Source organism: Leuciscus leuciscus (assembly GCF_965113295.1).
Source record: "Leuciscus leuciscus genome assembly, chromosome: 14".
Lineage (NCBI taxonomy): Eukaryota > Metazoa > Chordata > Actinopteri > Cypriniformes > Leuciscidae > Leuciscus > Leuciscus leuciscus.
Genome location: NC_138738.1, coordinates 40,803,659 through 40,825,630, shown reverse-complemented (window position 1 = coordinate 40,825,630; position 21,972 = coordinate 40,803,659). Strand labels below are relative to the sequence as shown.

The following is a 21,972-nucleotide window of genomic DNA, read 5'->3' as shown; positions in this document are numbered from 1 at the left end:
TTCATCATCACATACAGTGACCCAGTGAAAGTATTGATCGCTGTGTTATTTATCACACCAGGAAACTGGCTCTGTGTTTAATTAGATAACTTGTCCAGTTTTAGAGCCTATGTGTTTTCTTTTTAAAAATAAGAGCAATATAACTCATGCAAAACTGGACAAGAAGAGCATATTAAACAACACTGGAGCACATCATTAAAAATAAAAATAAAACAAGAATAAAGGCTACAAAATGATTAAGCATTGTTCATATTTATTAAGCATTGTTAATTCATTAAGACGTGGGTTAAACCCTCAACTCTATACATTAATCACGAGATTGCATCAAATAGAAATCACACAACATTCAAAAAAGATCTAGTGACTTAAAATCTGCATTTAATTCTCAGTTTATCATTATCATGACACACACACACACACACACACACACACACACACACACACACACACACACACACACACACACACACACACACACACACACACACACACCACACACACACACACACACACACACACACACACACACACACGGCACTCCCTCATGCCGCATCACTATTATGGTGTGAGTTGTAAACTCCGCCCACCACGATGACACTGACCAATGAGATCTTGAGAATGAGAATATTCTGAAGTTCTGTGTTCTGATTGGACGCGGCATCATTATTCACCTGCAGAACTGTTGATGGAAAATAGGCCTACATGCATTTCTGTGTATAGCTTACAATGTTTCACATGGAGGATCTTTGTTGACATCTTTGTACGCATGCGCGAGTGGTTGTGTGGCAACAAAACAAACAGTATTGCGGGCAGTAAAGACGCGACGAGCATTTTCAAGAGAGTTAGCGGGCGAAATCCACAATATATAAGCACTTTAACATCTGAAGACCGGAGGAGGTTTGGAGAGAAGCTCAAAATTTGTATTGGTGACAAAATCGAAGTTATTCAAAGCCCATATGAGATCTGGGATGACAAAAAACGTTGGTCCGACTTGCCCGTGTCTTGGCCACCAATCTGCTGGGGAGACATTTATTCTTATTTAATAGAAACCCCCTGGACCCTTCACTCATGAAAGATTAAAGGCTTTCAAAAGATTATTTTGTTTTTTAGAAAAGTTGGGCCGATCTTTTCTGCCAAACAGAAAGCAGTGATCGTGCTAAAAGCAGAGGTTATAACAGCCTTTTCTTTTGCTTTTAAGTTTTGCGATCCAGAATAGCCCATTTTGATGTGAGGAACATAGTCTGGGTGCTGTGGATCGCGGTTTGGGACACCTGAATCAGAACGCGAAAACATATGACTCGGTTGATTTGACTCAGTTTTATTATTTTTTTTATTCAATCTTCTATAAATACATAGTCACTAAGACTTAGGCCTACCATGAACAAAATGAGCCTCACAAACTCGATCAGTAACGTTAGCTGCAGGAATCCAGGCTTTCTTCGGAGCGTCCAGGTTCAATCGCCTAATTGCACGCAACCATTTCTTTCGTTTTTCGCGATCCTTTTCGGAGGGAATTCGAAAAAACTTTTTATCAGGCCCCCAACGAGCCGTACTCGACCACACAGCAAGAGTGAACCATCCTCTTCTCTAAATCCTCCTCCAAACGTGCAAAACAATCAAATTACAGGTATCTAGAGGTATCTAGCGGTGTTTCCTGCCACACGATTCCCATGATGCAACGCGACAAACATAAACAATGACGTCACAAAAGATCCGCCTATTGATTAGTCATTTGACAGACAGCAAAAGCATTGTGGGCCGGACAGTTGAAGAGTTTGCAGGAGTGCATCAAACTCAGGCCAAACTCATGCACTTTTATACAGAGCAGCTACAAATGAAGAACAACACAAGCAAATTATTATAAATGAGCAATGCTGAATCTCAAGAGTATAACCCAGCTATCCTTTAACGTTCTGGCAAGGTTCTCTCAGAGTTATGAACAAGCGTTCTGCCACTAACATTAATAAAACAAGTGTTCAAAGTTATCTGGTATTTAATATAAAAATATATTGCAGAAAAAAACTTTTATTCATTTTTCTTTCTTAAACGTTCCCTTAATGTTTTCTAATGTTTGCATAGACGTTTTGAATGCTCAGATGACATTCAGAAATAACGGTTTCATCACTTACTGGGAATGTTAGCAAAATGTTCTCACAACATATTTTTGTTATCGGAGTAAAAACACAAAAAGTAGATGTCCCCCCCCCCCCCCCCCCCCCCCCCCCCCCCCCCCCCAAAAAGGAAGTGCCTTTATTTATGGTTCTATAAATAAAACCATATTTAAAAACCTTAAATAAACATGTTTCTAGATATAACTGTGGTAATATAAGTGAATGCCACAGCTAATGCTCATGACAGTCACACATGTATCATTGATAGAATAAAGATTTGTGATTGTCTCTTATCCGGTTGAACAACATGCCAAACATTAGATCCTGTGATGAACATGATGTTCTGCTCGGCATGACTTCATAACCCATCATCATAATCATCTAAAAAGCATCTGAAACTGATGGAATCGATGATAAAATACGGAGGAATGCGAGGTTCAGTCACGTGATATTGACTAGCTCATGAAATATGCAAAGATGAGTGAATGTGAACGACTGGACAGAACAAAAGCCACTTTGAGCGCTTAATAATGAATGAATCCGGAGGAGGAGGTTAAAGTTCAGGGCTGGGAAGGGTTTATGACTCATTATGGTCTTTATACACACACTGAACTCTAGTAGGACTGACTGAACCTGCCGACAAACGAGCAGCTTCCCAACTAACAAAACATGTTATTAGAACGTTTTGCTTCATTTCTGAATGTTCTCTGAACAAACGAGATGGTTATAGGGAACATTCCACTGTATCATTCGTCAAACATTATGGGAATGTTACTTTTGAATGTTCTCTGAATGTTCTGAAACCAGTAGTTACACCCTCATGTTCTGTTCAGTCATTTCGACCGACATTGTTTTTGGTTGTTTTTTTACTTCATCGGAATGGTACGAACTTGGTAAAGGTCACACTTGCTGTGTAAACATAAAAAAACATGTATGTGATTTGAAAAGGTTAAATGGTCCTGTAAACAATAGTCACACACACACACTTGTGTTGCTCGCGGTGAAAAATGAGCGCATTGTAAATGAATGTGAGACGAGTTTCCTCTAGTGGAAGCGTTCGGTACTGCAGCCGAACACACTCTCACTGAAAGCTCATTTATGGAGATATCAACCTCACATTTGGTTATGGCTTTGATTTTCTCAGTTTAAAACGAGTTTTGGAAAATATTTCATATAAAAAATGAAAACGGATTTTTTGGCGCAATTTAATAACAATAAATGTGACATTTTATAGCTTTTTAAAACTTTTTTCACTTCAGCAATAATCTGCCAAGTGTCATCTTTAAAAAAAGATCAAACTTCAGTCTTTTGCTCTAAAGCATTCAAGATTTATGAGTTTAACTACTGCATAAATATAATTTAGCACCATAAAATCCCCTAAAAATACAAAATATTAAAAAATATATATTATCAAACTAAAATATAGTACAATCATCTCACTGAAATAATAATAAAATAAAAAAAGTGTAATTTTTGTACACGAACAGCACCAGATGGTTAAAAAAACGTAGATGAACATCCAACTAAATAACATTAATAACATGTAAGTGGAAAAAACGCTCCATGAATGATGAATAAATAGTGTTTTGTGCTATAGTTTACAAAAAAAAAAGCTATTTGCGTTTAATGAACATTATAATAATGTTACTGGAATAAAAAGCCAGAGGGAATAATGATAGAACAACAGCAGATTCATGGTCTCAAAACGTACATTTATTTAACAATGTCAAAAACAGTTCAGTTGTTTCTTTGGGTGTAATTTGTTTCTTTAAACCTGTAGAACATTCAGATCACCGGATCATCCGTCCTGAGATAAAGAATGAGAGCTCAAACTGGCTCATAAAACCTTGACGAAAGTAAAACCGATCACACATGACCCATCAACCGTAACAGAGTCGATTCAAGACCGACAGAAAACTTCACAATTCTTCTTCAAACGTCCTTCATAAACTATAAAAGTCCCTGAATGTCGTCACATGACGCACAGGTTCATTTACTCCGTAGTGCAGGAAGATTTTTGGATGACATTTCAATCACATCTGATAAACAATGCATTTAAAAGAGAACAGCAAGAAATTCACCAACAAAAAAAACAAAACAAAACAAAAATCACACATTTACACAATAAATAAAGGTTTTCTTCGTACAAAGTCTGTGTGATCAAGGCGAGTATTTACATTTACTGCAGATATTTGAGGAGCGTTTGTGATTCTTCATTCATCCGATAACAGTGAAACTCTTCAGATTACACACAGAACATGACTCAAAGTAAACAAACCCAAGCATGATTCCTCTAACGGACAGGTGAGGTCAGAGGTCACCTGAATCACAGACCCTGAGGACCGATTCACTCTTACGTGTCGAAGGCATCATGGGAAATTGTGTGCGTTCCAACAGTACGACACATCATGCTGTACATCAGGCACGTTCGCTGGTTTAAGGCCCTACCGAAGTGAACGAATCAAACGACTCGCTCGTTATTACTAAAGCAGCACTGTGCATTTATACAAACTTAAGACAAAAGACCGTTCAAGTGTGTCTGTGAGAGAGAAATAAATAAAGCCTACGTGACAGAGAACATATATAGTGCAAGAAGAGAGACACCTGTCCCTCCACATTTACATAATCGTTCATATTTACAAGGATCGTACATTAAAAAGTGGTAATACCTTCAATAACTGGATCTTAAAAGCGCGAATGGAAACATCTGTGTGTTTGGAGTGTGCAAAGCCACGAGAGCTTCTGACATCGAGCAGAAGACTGATGAACATTCATTAGATACGAGTGTTTGTGTGTGTCTGTCTTCGTTCCTCATGAGGTTTAAGATAAGAAGATTGATCCTGAAGTCATGAGGTCATCAGGACGAGTCCTTCAGTTTCAGAGCAGCATTTAAAGAGTTTCTGGAGGAGCATCAGGCGGCGTCTTCATCCATGCTGATCATCTGACACTGAGACACAAACACACACACACATTAAACACGGTCTGTCACAGAATCTAACAAACACACTCCCGTCTGAGGTCATTTACGGCTCACTGTGACATCATGACCTGTCGTTTGACCTGGAGAGGATTCTCTCTTCTCTTGAAAAGGCCAGTTCATGTTCTCGCATCGGATTATAACGTACTGGCTTTGCTCACACAGGGTATAATCACTTCCCAAATTTGTTGTGTGATCATTTTTGTACTTTTTTGGGGGGGTTTTCCCGACCTTATTACCCAGACAAAAAAGGCTGGCCTTTAAAATTGCTAATAAATCTCTTGTTATGCTAATAAATCTCAATATTATCACTGAATATTGGATTAAATGTTTTTGTCAATTTGGATTCCTTCAATTATCGCAGGTTTGGTATTTCGTGTTGTCACTGATTAATCGTAGGCCTCATTAGCCGTGTTTCCATTCACCTATTTTTATGCAAATTTTGGGGTGTTGCATAAAAAAAAAAAATGATGGATGCGCATAAATTCTAAAAATACGCATAAAAAAACGTGATACATTTTTTTTTAATATGATAACATCACGTGTGCATAAACTATGATGGAAACACATTTACTGAATAAATCCCTCGATGCGCAACAATAAACTCTCAGCGTCAGCTGTGATTGGATAACTGGAGTAACCAGTGGACCAATGGCGTCACAGCATCTCTAATGTTGGTTTGGTGTTTCTGAAACGCCGGAGTCGAAGTGTGTGATCAGAATGATTTGGTGTAATTCCCTCCAGAAGCGTCTCACACACACGAGTGTGTTCCTGAACACCAGCATCCGAACGCTAGAGAACATGACAGCGTTTACTGTGTTTCGTCTGACGCTCTGACACACTCGTTTATGAGTTGCATCACAAGTTGACAAAAAGATTGAATCCAATATTTGGTGATAATGTAGCATAACGAGAGATTTACACACAATTTAATATGCCGGTCATTTTTGACCCGGAACACGAAATCAGGGAAAGGATTTTCCCTCAAAAGTCTCATGTTCAATCAATCAGTTTTCCTCTTTTATGTCTGTTCTACTCTGATTAATCTAGAACTCTGTATCGCGTCTCTCTTCCTGCTTCAGCCTCGTCAGGACGAACCCCGTGTGTTTGGATCACTTGTTATAATGCCTTTAATTCATGCAGATTTTCATAAACATATGAGAGCAAGTCAAACACTGAAGCCGGAGTGTGTGTGGTGCCGTACCGATGGATGCGAGTACCCGTCCAGACTGGGGCTCCTGAAGATGTGGACCGTGTCGTCGGTCGTCTTCTGATACACGGGGTTGGAGAAGTGGATGGTGTTGGTGTTCCTCACCCGCCAGTGTCTCCAAACCAACACACCGCCGAACGCCAGCAGACACACCGCAACTGTGACACACACACAGACGGTTCATTCACACTGCGATCGCTCACTGAGTGACACGTGTGTTTCGTGACTGTGGATTTACTGACCGATTGGAAAGGCGATGAACAGGACTGTGGGATAATGGGAAGGGCTGGAGACAGGCTCATGTTCGGCATCAGCTCCTGTAAAGAGACGCACAGACGGTGAGTGTGTGAACATGAGTGAAGGAACAGGCAGACAGACAGAAGGACAGGAACCGACCCCTGCGAGAGCCCGTGTGTGTGGCGTCTCCGCTCTGATGTTGAGGCGGCAGAGATGTTCTGCTTGCAGTTCTCGACGTCACCTGAGGTGGCGCTGTGGCGTTCGGACCTACACAGAGAAACAGACGTCGATAAGCATCATGATGAGAGAGTCCGGTGTGCAGGGTTCCCACACCTCGTTAACTTCAAAACTTCAAGGACCTTTCAAGGACTCATGGGAACCCTGAGTGTGAACACTGCAAAATATGCTTTTCTTACTCAGTATTTTTGTCTTGTTTCCAGTCCAAATATCAAACATTTCTTAAATCAAGATCAATTTAATAAAGTAGTAAAATGACATAAGATATTAAGTCTTGTTTTCTGGGGAAATAAATAAATAAATAAGTGTTTTTTGCTTAAAACAAGCAAAATTATCTGCCAATGGGGACAGAAAAATAATCTTGTTTCTGTTTGAATTAACATAATTTGTCTGACCCCATTTGCAGATCATTTTGCTTGTTTTAAGCAACAACTCACTTAATTTAGATTAATTCATAAAACCTTTAGTCATTTTACTCATCTAATGCATCTTTATATTTGGACTGGAAACAAGACAAAAATACTGAGTAAGAAAAGCATTTTTTGCGGTGAAACAGAGCAGGTCGGAACGTACCTGACACACACGTCCTCATGTCCTTGCGCAGGGTCATGTGATCAGGACACGCACACGTGTATTTGGGTGAGCGTGTGTTAATCAGCGGCGCCGGCAGACACAGAAACTCACAGCCGCCGTTGACCAGAGCCGCTTCCCTGCACCAGTTTATTCCTGCAAATGACATCACTTCCTCATGAGCCAGACAAACATGCAGATCGACTGATATCAAGTGCTTTTACTAGAAAACACACAGATAATGACATCATCAGGGCTTGACATTAACTACTTTGCTCACCACTCACGGTGGCTAGTGGTTTCCAAAGTCACTCAGCATGTTCACTGGCCACAATTTTGACATCGATACCATGGGGAAAAACTGCCATACAGATATTTTTAATATTATCTCCTAATTTGTCAGCAGGTTTATTAGGCTGCTGTCACTTTAAGACCTGACGCACGGATCCATTATACTGTTACACATGCGTTTCTTTCTCAACTGTTTACTTTCACTTAAAACGTATGTGAATACTCATCAAAACCGGCATTTTGACATTATTTAGTGTGTATTTGACTGTTTAAAGGGATACTTTACCGTTTTTTCATATTAAACTATGTTATCCCCTTAACTAAGACGAGTTGATACATACCTCTCTCGTCTCAGTGCGTGCACTAAATCCCTCTGTCTTGCGGCGAAACTTTGTTAGCCCAGTTCATTTAATATGGGCCAAGCAGAGAAGCTACCAAACACCTCCACGTTTTCCCTATTTAAATACAGTTACTCGCGAAGTGTAACTCGACCTAGGACGGTGACACAAAACAAAACGTTGCGCTTTTCTAAGCGTGTAAAATGGATAACTATTTTGTATGGCGGAATACCATAGCAAGTGCTTGTAAGCACTTCGACTTGGCGCAGTAATATCTTCACTAGAGGGAGCGGGGGCCGGTGAGAGGATTTTTCCACGAGTGAAGATATTACTGCGCCAAGTCGAAGTGCTTACAAGCACTTGCTATGGTATTCCGCCATACAAAATAGTTATCCATTTTACACGCTTAGAAAAGCGCAACGTTTTGTTTTGTGTCACCGTTCTAGGTCGAGTTACACTTCGCGAGTAACTGTATTTAAATAGGGAAAACGTGGAGGTGTTTGGTAGCTTCTCTGCTTGGCCCATATTAAATGAACTGGGCTAACAAAGTTTCGCCGCAAGACAGAGGGATTTAGTGCACGCACTGAGACGAGAGAGGTATGTATCAACTCGTCTTAGTTAAGGGAATAACATAGTTTAATATGAAAAAACGGTAAAGTATCCCTTTAAGCGCAATAAGCAGCGAAAAAGAGATCGATTTAGTTCTGAGAGGCGGCTTTATGTGCAGAAATTTGTAATATTATTAGCAAAACGCACAATCCCACAGTGAAACTCAAGCCCTGTGACACCAACAATATTCATCCGGAGCGAATGAAGCGAGTGAGTGAGTGGAGGCGGGGTTTGTGTGTCTCTCACTGTCAGAGAGAGGAGAGAGAGAGAACAGCTGGTATCGTGTCTGTTCTGCGGAAAATTAGAATATGAAGCGTTTCAAATATTTCAGTATCGATATGCATCAAAAAATCTGACACTACATTGCACTTAGTTTGTTACTTTAGGTGCCTTTTTAAAAGACTACAATTGAAAGATGTATATGTTATATATAAAATTCAACCCGCCAAAGTGGCAAATAGGAGAGACTGCGTTACACGCCGCCGCTGAAATACACCCGCGTCTGTTAATGCCCAGCCCTGGGCGTCATCAAAGACACATGACGTGTGTGTGTGTGTGTGTGTGTGTGTGTGTGTGTGTGTGTGTGTGTGTTCACCTGTAGGTTGTTTCAGACTGTGATGCACCACGATGTCTTCAGGAGACTGCAGATGTTCGGCCACAGCAGTGATGTTTCGGCCCGTCATGCGGTTCGCGCTCCAGATGCCCCTATTGGACACGTCGGTCCAGAACACTTTCTCCTGTTGGACAGACAGAGACACAGCGGCTCATGAGAACCTGACACACTGCAAAAAAAGATTTTCTTTCTCAGTATTTTTGTCTTGTTTCCAGTCCAAATATCAAAAAATTCCTTAATCCTTAATCCTAAATTCCAGTCCATAAGATATTAAGTCTTGTTTTCTGGGGGGAAAAATTTTAATTAAGTGAGCTGATGCTTAAAACAAGCAAAATGATCTGCCAAAAATAATAAGAATTTCTGTTTGAATAAACATTATTTTTCTGTCCCCATTGGCAGATCATTTTGCTTGTTTTAAGCATCAGCTCACTTCATTTAGATTTATTTACCCAGAAAACAAGACTTAATATCTTATGGCATTTTACTCATCTAGTAAATGCTTCTTGATTTTTAGATATTTGGACTGGAAACAAGACAAAACGTAAGAAAAGTCGAGACAGGTCATCGGCCAGCGCCACACACCTCAAACACGGCCAGCGCCAGCGGATGCAAGAGCTTCTGTGGGTTGACGATCAGCGTGTGCCGCCCGTCTCCGTTCACGCCGATGCTGGACAGTGTGTGTAGCTTTGAGTCGACCCAGTACAGACGCTGATTCAACACATCTGAATACAAACACACATCAGCATACATCACACACGGCACATGTGTTCACAACAAGCGTTCACTCTCTTGAAACCAACACAGAAGTGACTTAAACTGCATTTCATCGACTGGCCACTAGAGGCCGGCTGCAGAAGAGACTCAATCCCATAAACCCTCATGTTAAAATGCCCAACTTTACAGCAGAATAAAGCATGTTTACAGTCTGGTGCAAAAAGTGACTTTGGTCTATATAGCGAACTTTGTCCTTAGTTCTGCATAATTAAGGGCGTGGCCACTTGAGTGACAGGTGGATTGCCGCTGATGTCACTAGTAGCCGTTTGTCTGCTGTCTGTTAGCATGGCGACGGCTGGCTCCGCCCACTTTGCTCTCAAAAATGCTCTTTAGAAACCAACGGGTGACGTCACGCACTACACCCATATTTTTTACAATCTATGGTTCACACGCATCATCTGCGCGTCAGACTCACCGAGCGTGATGCCGTTCGGCCAGACGATGTTGTTTGTGACGAGAGGCGTCCGATCGGCACCGTTCAGTCCGCTCTTCTCAATCCGGGCCGACTCGCCCCAGTCCGTCCAGAACATGAAACTACGTGACATGAAACAACAAGGGATCAACAATAGCAACAGCGCTTCTCACAATACACATCAATACACATCAATACACATCACACTTCCTGTAAGCAAGCGGCTTCAGATGCACACACTCACTTGTGCTGAGGATCCACGACGATCGCGCGAGGATTCTGCAGGCCGTCGCTGATTAGCGTCTTGCGTTTCCCGCCGTCTGCCGTCGCCACGGAGATGGTTTGCAGCTCGCCATCTGTCCAGTAGATGTTCCCGTGGATCCAGTCCACAGCCAGACCCTCGGGCCTAGAGATCTGGCTGTCAATCACAGTGGTTTGGTGGGCGGGGTCAGCCATCGCTGCGCTGCAAAACACAAACACACACTCGTGGTTATGAGGAATGCTATAAACACACACAGAGATACACAACACACACATGACGGATTGAGCGTTTTGTGGAGATGGACATTGATTAGGAGTGAAAATTATTTTATTCTGTGAGCAGAAAGAGAACATGATGGGATAGATGTGAAACTAGCACAACACTAGCAGTGTTTCCATCCCTCTTTTTTAATGCAAATTTTGGAATATCGCATAAAAACGCAGAATGGAAACGCATACATTTAAAAAAACTCATGACCTCAATTGAGGAGTATAATCTTTTATCCGATAAGACGTGCATAAACTACGATAGAAACACATTTACTGCATAAATCCCTCAGCGTCAGCTGTGATTGGATAACTGGAGTAACCAGTGGACCAATGGCGTCGCAGCATCTCTAATGTTGGTTTGTTGTATTTCTGAAACAGGAAGTGTTTCCAATTTCCCAGGAAGTGCTGATTTCGTTCTCTTGAACACATGAGATGGAAACGCTGCTTTATTCACAAATGTTTTATGCGATATTCCAATTTGATCATTTTATCAGCTCTTGCTTTCCCTGGGGATTGAACCCATTACGCTCTCTCACCTGTAGATCTTCTTCTGGCTCACGTCGGACCAGAAGATCCTGTTGTTGGGAATGTCCACGTCTAACGCCACCACGTTCTTCTGCTGGCGGATCAGAGACGTGTATTCTCTGCTGCCCAGTGCCATCTTCCTCACCTCGTGACGCGTGCTGAAGAGCAGGAACGCTCCCAATCCTGAGAGGAACACATTCACATGTTGCTCATACAGTCACACACACACACTGCAGATGCTTTTCTTACTCAGTATTGAGTCTTGTTTCCAGTCCCAATATCTAACAATTCTTAAATCAAGATCATTTACTAGATGAGTAAAATAAAATAAGATTTCTGGGGGAATTAATAAAAATTAAGTGAGTTGTTGCTTAAAACAAAAGAAAAAAGCAGGTGTGTACCTGTAAGAGCTTTGCAGTCTTTGGTCATGTGATCCAGCTCAAATCCTTCATTACAGTCACACTTGAAGCTGCCCGGCAGGTTCACACAGATCTGAGAGCATCTGTCAGCATCCAAACACTCATCCACGTCTACACACAAACACATGATGTCATGAGACCAAACACACACTCACAGACCATCATGCACTGGGTTCATCTGGACGGCTGCTCACCTTCACAGTGCGTGCGGTTGATCAGGTGAAATCCTGCCGGACACAAGCATTCGTATCCGATCTTCAGGTCGTTGCACGTGTGAGAACAGCTGCCGTTGTTAACGAGGCACTCGTTAGTGTCTGCACAGAGGAAACACACACGTCACATGATCATCTGTGAACATTTCAACAGTTCACACACCAGTCACTGGAGATGGAGCAGGAAAAACACAAAGGCTGTCTGCATATAAAAATATATAAATATATACATCTCTTCAAAAAATATGGAATTTTCTTTTTGCATAAAAAACTACAGTGACGTAAAAAAACCCCCTGCTATTTAAAGGGTTAAAATCCTGATTTTGGTTAAAAGAATCTGAACATGGATATTTTCATATGTAATAATTGCATGACAGATTTTTGACGCATACATTTTAAGGGTAAAAAAAATCCTGATGTTGGTATAAAATAAAAAAAAGTCAGAGAAAGTGGAAAAAAACAATATATAATAATTTGTTTGTCCGTTTTTTGACAGACATTTTAAGGCATTTAAAGGGTTAAAATCCTGATGTGGGTAATAACAAAAAATTCAGCGAAAGTGGGAAAAAATATTAATATATAATACTTCAATGACATTATTATATTTAATAATTGTATGACATTTTTTGTCATACAAAAATGGACCTCTGTGTAACTTTTTTAAATTGACACACAAGGGTTAATAAAATCTGTTTAAGCGATACTGGATCTGGCACGAGGATCTTCAGCTGATGATGAGAACTTGTGTGTGATTCTGGAGTGTGTATATGATCTGATCACAGTGATTGTTGAAAACAGAGATGCCACTTTTACCCACAGAAGGTTCTTTTCCTCAGATCACACACACTACAGGAACACACACACACACACACTACAGGAACACACACACTACAGGAACACACACACACACACACTACAGGAACACACACACTACAGGAACACTCACTGCAGTCTCTGAGAGGCTCATCTGACCAGTCGATGCAGTTTTTCTGACCGTCACACACTTGGTCTGCGCTGATACACTCGCCACTCCGACACTTAAACCGGCTCGGCTCCTCGCAGCGGTTCACTACAGACAGACACAAACAGTTAGAGACAGCACACTACGAACAAAAAAATGTACATTATCTATTTATTTTTTTATTGGAATGGTACCAAACTTGGTAAAGGTTTTAGCACTTGCTGTGTGAACAAAAAAACCCCATCATGGACAGATTAAATGGTCCTGTAAACAATAGTCACACACACACTTGTGTTGCTCGCGGTGAAAAATGAGCGTATTGTAAATGAATGTGAGACGAGTTTCCTCTAGTGGAAGCGTTCGGTACTGCAGCCGAACACACTCTCACTGAAAGCTCATTTATGGAGATATCAACCTCACATTTTGAACACAACTTGTTTAGATTTATGGCTTTGATTTTCTCACAGTTTTAGAGTAAAAATGTTTTTGAAAATATTTATTTCATATAAAAATTAAAAATAGTATTTTTGAACATTTTTCATTACAATAAACGTAAAATTCTTTGACTTTCTTTAAGTTCACTTTTTACAACTTTTCCCACTTCAGCAATAATCTGCCAAGTGTCGTCTTTGAAAAGAGATCAAACTTCAGTCTGTGCTTTAAAAGCATTCAAGACTTACGACAGTTTAAGCTGGAAATGTAATGTTCAGGTCTATGCTCAAAAAGTGAATAAATGGATTATAAATGCAGTGTTAATATTATTTAGTACCGTAAAATCCACTAAAAATACAAAATATTAAATAAAAAACACTATCGAACAAAAATATAGTACATTAATTTCATCTAAATAAAAAAATTAATTCCCGTCATCTTTGACCGACACGAACAGCGTTCACACACATGACGGATGTGTGTGTGAGTCTCACCGGTGATGCAGTCCGTCTCATCGCTCAGATCCCGACAGTCAGGATTCCCGTCACACTGACGCAGGCCTGGGATGCAGACGCCGTCGGTACAGAGGAACTCATCCGGACGACACGTGGGCGAAGCTGCAACACACACACACACACACACACATGCATCTGTCAGAGAAATATTAACCCTTTAAAATGCTACATTTTTTCTAAATGTCATAATCATTTGTTAACAAACAAGTATTCATCACTTCATTGAGCTCATTGTTTCTGCCTTAAATTATTGCATTGTTTAAATTAATACATTTTTATCTAACTGTGATTTGTATATGTACATTTCTGAAATACATAACTTAGTTTCCTCTGATGACAGATCTCTCTAAATTGTAATGTGGACTCATGCACTTTCTGTAAAGCTGCTTTGTAATGATGTGGATTGTGAAAAGCGCTATACAAATAAATGTGAATTACACACAAGAGTTCATAAACACACCTAATGTAAGATATTTGAACTGAATTAAAAGGTTTATGCATGAAATTGTGAGTTATTTTGAATTTAAGTTGAAAGAATATGAGGAATGTGCTTAAATTACTATTTATTTATTATTTATTGATTAAATCTAGTAATTTAAAGGTAAATACAATACAAAAAATATATATATAAATTGCATTAAAAAAGAAGAAATATGATCAAAATGAAATAAAATAAGCTTTCTGGACAAAAAAAAAAAGTAAGTATAATTTTAGGGCATCGGGTCATTTTGACCCGCGAGGGAAAGATGTGTTACAAAACGCGAGCGAAGGATGAGGGTTAAAAAAGTGGAGGCAGAGGTCCTCAGAGGACAAAACCGTCATACAATTATTAAATATTGATATTTTTTCACATTAGCTGACTTAGATTTTTTTTTTTTATCAACATCTGGATTTTAACCCTTTAAATTCCTAAAAATGTCCATCAAAAAACTGTCACAATTAATATATATAATTTTTTTGCAATTTCGTTGGCTTAGATTTTTTTTTTTACCAACATCATGATTTTAACCCTTAAAATGTCCATGTCAGAAAACTGTCACTGAAGTATTATATATTAATATTTTTTCCACTTTAGCTGACTTAGATTTTTTTTTTTTTTTTTTTTTACATCAGGATTTTAACCCTTTAAATTCCTAAAAATGTCTGTCAAAAAACTGTCACAATTAATATATATATATTTTTTTTTTTTCAGTTTCGCTGGCTTAAATTTTTTTAACCATCAGGGTTTTGACCCTTTGATATGAGTGAAAACACACACGTGCATGAACCACACACACTGAACTCACTGCAGTTGTCCTCGTCTGAGCGGTCGTTGCAGTCGAAGCCTCCGTCGCACCTCCAGCTGCCGTGAACACACTCTCCACTGCCACACAGGAACTCGTGACCCCTGCAGACCGGCTCCGGCTTCTGACCCGACCCGGACGGGCAGTTCTGGGGCCACTCGTCGGACCCGTCGGCACAGTCGGCGTCCCCGTCGCAGGCCCAGAGCCGCGGCACACACACAGAGTTATTGCACTGGAAGGAGTTGAGGCTGCAGGTGGGAACGGGACACGACTCCTCATCGCTGGCGTCGTCACAGTCCGAGTCCTCATCGCATACGAACGCCTGCGACACACACTGACCGCTGCGACAGCGAAACTCCTCAGCCGTGCAGTTCTGCAGCGCTAAAACACCAATAACAGAACAGCATCTGTCATCTAGTGAACGTGAGCTTGAGTTTCAGTCGTGTTTAGATTCATTCATTCATTCTTTTTATTTATAAAGCACTTTTAAACACATTGACCAAATGTAAACAAAATAAACAAGATATAAAAGTTGACAAAAACAATATAATAAAACAATTTGAATTACACTTTTAACCCACAACACTGAACGTCTTTTGTCATATATTATAAAACGGTTAGTTCCAGTCCTTGATTCTGATTGGTCAATAGCTGTGTTTTGTTCATGATAACACACGGCTATAACCGCTTCACCCAACGGTTCCGTGTATCACTACACAACAGCCCTAGCAACCACTCTTAGCAACGCAAACACATGTTTGTTCTCATTGATATTGTTCGTTGAAGCTTATAGAGTAGAGTACTGTGAGAGATCGAGTAAGTGAGTGTACCTGCATTTACACTAGATATAGCATTTTCCTTCAGGACGTCAGTCCTATATTCATAATAAAACATCCGTTTGAATGTCCGCAGCGATATCTTGTCCTTTTTACAGTTAAGGGGTTTTCCGTGCCCTAGTCTGTGCACAAGTTTCAGTCCTTTCAATATAAAAGTCTTCTCTCTCTCTCTCTCTCACTCACTCACTCACTCACTCACTCACTCACTCACTCACTCACTCACTCACTCACTCACTCACTCACTCACTCACTCACTCACTCACTCACTCACTCACTCACTCTCACTCTCTCACTCACTCTCTCACTCACTCTCTCACTCACTGTAACTGTTCACGGTCAGGGACTATTTTTCCCAGCGGAAGGAAGGCTTTTAGTGATTTTACTTCATGAAAGTTGCATTGATACATATTTTTTGGCTTTAATATTTGTATTGTGTGGTAACTGGTTTTATAAAAGCAGTAAGGTACGAGAGGCTAGTGCCGTATGGTGAATAAGTCACGGCTAACTCCGCTTCGCGTCGAGCCTAACAACGCCCTTCAGCCGTGACTTATTCACTTATTCAGTTTTTCAGTGGTATTTACCGCAGCCCTGCTCGTCTGCACCGTTCTCGCAGTCAGACTTCCCGTCGCAGCGCCACCTGGTGGACACACACTGATTCAGACGCCCGCCACAGCTGAACTGGCCCGGCAAACAACTCTTCTCTCCTGTGGAATACAGAGATTTCTGAACTTTAATGAGGTTGTTACCTGTACACTCAGTAGCCTCACCTTAAAACACCTTAAAGTGCCTCTATTATGCCTTTTAGGATGTGATCTGTGTAATAAATCTGTTTGTGAATGTAAAAGCTGAAGATATCATCAAAGTGCAGATAAATAGTGTTTTTGTTTTCCAAAAGAAAGAAGCAATTCCCAACTGAAACGAGTCGTCAGTAATTCAGCCTCACTTCCTGCTGAACCTGTATGGGTTTGTAACTCATTTGCATAATGGTCTTGATTGGCTGAACAGTGTCTCTTAGCCCCGCCCTCAATCACTGTAGTTTCTCTGAGACTGGAAGAGTTTGGTTCGTGTTGTTCATGTCGAGAAGACGCTGTTTTCTGAGATCGATACGGTAAAACCCACGCCATCATTACTGTTCGTATCACTGTGATCAAGAGCTGAGATTCAGATATGATAATGAGCGTTTGCTTTCTGACCAATCAGAGCAGAGCAGCTCTCAGAGAGGCGGGGTTTAGAGAGACTGAATCCTTGATCGAAGCGTTTCAGACACTGAGAGAAAAGAGCTGATGCTGAAGTGGAGATTATGAGGACATTAAAGTGTGTGTAAACCTTTTGTAGGAGACATTAAAATAGCATATAGGGGCACTTTAATGAATAATGTTAAAAGTCCTTGTCAAGAGCTGTAATGGTGATGAGCGTGTTTGACTCACGGCAGGACTGAAGAAGCTCATCACTTCCGTCTCCACAATCGTCTGCATCGTCACAAACCCATCGGCTGGTGATGCATTTCCCGTTTCCACACCTGAACTGCTCCTGACTGCAGGCGGCTGCACCTGACACACACACACACACACACACACACACACACTCGTCTCAACTCCACCGTCATATAAAAGCATCACATATTTGACATATGATGTTATGAGTCATAATCTAGCTACATCAAATCAGAACACTGACTCCTGAAAACATCTGATAGAAACATGCATGTAATTTACATGTTAACGCATATCAACAGAGAGAGAGAGAGAGAGAGAGAGAGAGAGAGAGAGAGAGAGAGAGAGAGAGAGAGAGAGAGAGAGAGAGAGAGAGAGGAGAGAGAGAGAGAGAGAGCTGATCGCTGCACAAAGCATTTGTTGATCATAAATATTCAGTGTGTGGACTGATGACGGGTGTGTAGTGTCTCTTTAAGACAATGGACAGAGGCGGAGGTCAATAATCACACCACCAGTTGCTCACCTCTAGTCTCTATGGAAACATTTGCATAATCAAGATGCAGTAGCGATGAAGGGGCGGAGCTTGACGGAAAAGATCCAGAACGATGTTTGGAGAAGAGACTGACTCTGCTCAGCCGGAGCTGCAGTGTTTATGCCTTACAGGGGAATTATGTTTGGGCCCTGATATAAACCATGTTCACACTCAAAGAACTAAAGTAACTCAACTGGCTTTCCTCAAAATTCCTCAAATACACATGAGGCCACCATGTATGTGAGTGAGTGTGTGTGTGTGTGTGTGTGTGTGTGTGTGTGTGTGTGTGTGTGTGTGTGTGTGTGAGAGTGTGTGTGTGTGTGTGTGTGTGTGTGTGAGTGTGAGAGAGAGAGAGAGAGAGAGAGAGAGAGAGAGAGAGAGAGAGAGAGAGAGAGAGAGAGAGAGAGGAGAGAGAGAGAGAGAGATGAGAGAGAGAGAGAGTTTCCAGACCAGATCACCCTGTATCTCCCTCCTCTATTCCAGTAACTGAGCAGAAGTGTCTCACACACACACATAGTGTTTCCCAATATTTCACAACAGTGAGTAAAACTCCAAACACATGAATCTCAGTGTGGTGTGTGTGTTTCAGTGACTGATGTGATGTGATTGGGTGTGATATCGTCCGAGAATCTGTCAAGAACTGGATAAACCACTTCCTGTGAAACTTCTCGAGAGACGAGCGTTTCCACAACAGTAGAACCACCAGACCTGATTGACCCGGGGGTTTATGATCTCTCAGATCCACGGCCTCAGATCATCCAGGCGTGAGGGACCCCATCCTCAAACTGAACAGGCATCGATCTTTTATAATTCATAAAAGAAAATTATAATTTAAAAACTAAAAAAAAACATTGTTATATTTTTTCTTGTGCTGGGCAATCATTAATCGCATCCAAAATAAAGCTTGTGTTTACATAATATATGTGTGTGTACTGTGTATAATTATTTTGTATATATAAATACACACACATGCAGGAATATTTGCATGTATACTGTATATATATTTATACATAATTTATATTATATAAATATTTCATATATAAATACACATTTTTCTTAAATATATGCATGCATGTTTGTGTATTTATATATACAAAATAATTATACACAGTACACACACATATATTATGTAAACACAAGCTTTATTTTGGATGCGATTAATCGTTAGCCCTGCACTTTCTCTATACTTCTCCATATACTCCCTGCAGACTCCCTTCATGAAACATGAAAGTGATGCATAACTCATAAACACACTCTTTATTACATGAGATCAGCGGAGTGTATCTCTTATCAATGATTCTAGTGTGACTGACATCCCGTCGAAAGCGACCAATCAGAAGCCGAATTTAAAGTACCTGATTTGAGCGTCCAACCAATCAGCGACAACAGCGCGCATGTTCTTCATCCGCGGCCAATCAGAAAATGCGTTTATTCCTGTGTTACCGCTTATTCGGAATGACCGTCTCGAGACTGAAGCGGTTAATAAAGGGATAAAACACCGACACCGGATCTAATAAGCATTTATATACGCTGTATAAAATACCCTGTGATTAAAAATAAAATAAAAACCAAACCGTTTAATCATAGACTCACAGAACAAACCAGAAACAGTTTGAACATGACATCAGAAAAAACCCCAAGAAATAAAGAGCGGAAGAAATGTTTGAAACGGGCACTCGTCATCATCACACACAGCAACGGTCACTCTCACAGAAGCAGATCTACTTCATCATGTTCATCATATTCATAAACTGACACTTACGGGTCCCGTGGACACAGTGAATCAGAAGAACCGAGCAGATGAAGCCGAGCCGAGCGCTGATCCGAATCTCCATCCCCTGATCAATCACAGTTCTGTTAACTTTCTGAATGATAATAGATGTCCGTGAGTAACTTGTGAAGCTCGTGCGGACCGGTCCCGTGCTCTCGCCGACAGTGACAGGGCAAATCTTCCTCACGGGGAAGAACCATCCATTTCAATCAAACCGCGGGGGGCGTGGTCTAACAGTGGTGTGATGTTCGAAATGAGGAACGTCATCGCGGTGGGCGGGGCCTCGCGGAACACAACACACACACACACACACACACACACTGTTGTTGATTCTCTCTTATCATTATGGCAGTTTACACATGGGGCGCTTCCACACTGAGATAAGAGAAAGAATGACACAGAAGGATCTAAGTATCTGTGAGAAGGTATGTTGTGTGTTAGATGTGTTAAAAATACACACAAATGACAAAAATCAGGTTCTAACAGCACAGTATAAACACACACTAAATCCAGGAGACTGAGTGTCACATGAAACCCATGAAGTGGTCCCTCAGGGGCCAAAACCCCTCCAGAGCTTCAGCATATCCACTCCATAACAGGAGAGATTGGGCTTAAAATATATTTCCCAGAAGCTATAGTTGGCTTCAAGCCGAATCATATGCAGAATCTTACAGAAAACATGAAAGTGCAGTCCCGGCTGAACATGATTTGCGTAGTGGTGTGTCGCTGCAGGGAAATGATGTTTCCGAGACTCTGTCACAGATTAAGTTACTCGCTGGACGTCACATGTGCTTATTTTACATATTTTAAAGCCAGGAAAACCAGCTTGCAATTGAATTTGATGATTTGAAAGTTAAAAATATGCAGTGTGTACTCTACCAGTCAAAGGTTTGGGATCGGGGAGATCTTTATTGAGATCAAGGCTGCATTTATTTGATAAAAACAACAACAGCATAACCAAACAGTAATATTGTGAAATATTATGAAAATTATTGAAATGACTGTTTTCTATTTGATATATTTTAAAATGTAATGTATTCCTGTGATCAAAGATCAAATTCCTGACATGATCCTTCAGAAATCATTATACAGTGGGTACGGAAAGTATTCAGACCCCCTTAAATTTTTCACTCTTTGTTATATTGCAGCCATTTGTCTAAATCATTTAAGTTCTTTTTTTTCCCCTCATTATTGTACACACAGCACCCCATATTGACAGAAAAACACAGAATTGTTGACATTTTTGCACATTTATTAAAAAAGAAAAACTGAAATATCACATGTTCCTAAGTATTCAGACCCTTTGCTGTGACACTCATATATTTAACTCAGGTGCTGTCCATTTCTTCTGATCATCCTTGAGATGGTTCTACACGTTCATTTGAGTCCAGCTATACTGATTGGACTTGATTAGGAAAGCCACACACCTGTCTATATAAGACCTTACAGCTCACAGTGCATGTCAGAGCAAATGAGAATCATGAGGTCTAAGGAACTGCCTGAAGAGCTCAGAGACAGAACTGTGGCAAGGCACAGATCTGGCCAAGGTTACAAAAAAAAATTCTGCTGCACTTAAGGTTCCTAAGAGCACAGTGGCCTCCATAATCCTTAAATGGAAGACGTTTGGGACGACCAGAACCCTTCCTAGAGCTGGCCGTCCGGCCAAACTGAGCTATCGGGGGAGAAGAGCCTTGGTGAGAGAGGTAAAGAAGAACCCAAAGATCACTGTGGCTGAGCTCCAGAGATGCAGTCGGGAGATGGGAGAAAGTTGAAGTAAGTCAACCATCACTGCAGCCATCCACCAGTCGGGGCTTTATGGCAGAGTGGCCCGGCCGAAGCCTCTCCTCAGTGCAAGACACATGAAAGCACATCTGAAGGACTCCAAGATGGTGATAAATAAGATTCACTGGTCTGATGAGACCAAGATAGAACTTTTTGGCCTTAATTCTAAGCGGTATGTGTGGAGAAAACCAGGCACTGCTCATCACCTGTCCAATACAGTCTCAACAGTGAAGCATGGTGGTGGCAGCATCATGCTGTGGGGGTGTTTTTCAGCTGCTGGGACAGGACGACTGGTTGCAATCCAGGGAAAGATGAATGCGGCCAAGTACAGGGATATCCTGGACGAAAACCTTCTCCAGAG

The 21,972-nt window shown here is 40.9% G+C and overlaps 1 protein-coding gene across 1 annotated transcript; it reads right to left on the bottom strand.

The window, feature by feature from the left end:
- Positions 1-3,802: 3,802 nt before the first annotated feature.
- On the bottom strand, positions 3,803-20,024 carry ldlrb (low density lipoprotein receptor b). Its single transcript, XM_082136130.1, has 18 exons — positions 19,821-20,024; positions 17,521-17,643; positions 16,675-16,797; positions 15,261-15,638; positions 13,954-14,076; positions 13,013-13,135; positions 12,049-12,168; positions 11,837-11,965; positions 11,447-11,618; positions 10,624-10,842; positions 10,383-10,501; positions 9,776-9,915; positions 9,176-9,317; positions 7,346-7,498; positions 6,695-6,802; positions 6,541-6,615; positions 6,293-6,456; positions 3,803-5,058 (listed from the first exon to the last, which is right to left on the bottom strand). Exons 1-18 carry the CDS (start codon positions 19,891-19,893, stop codon positions 5,023-5,025), a joined length of 2,520 nt encoding a protein of 839 aa, XP_081992256.1. The 5' UTR covers positions 19,894-20,024; the 3' UTR covers positions 3,803-5,022.
- Positions 20,025-21,972: the final 1,948 nt, after the last annotated feature.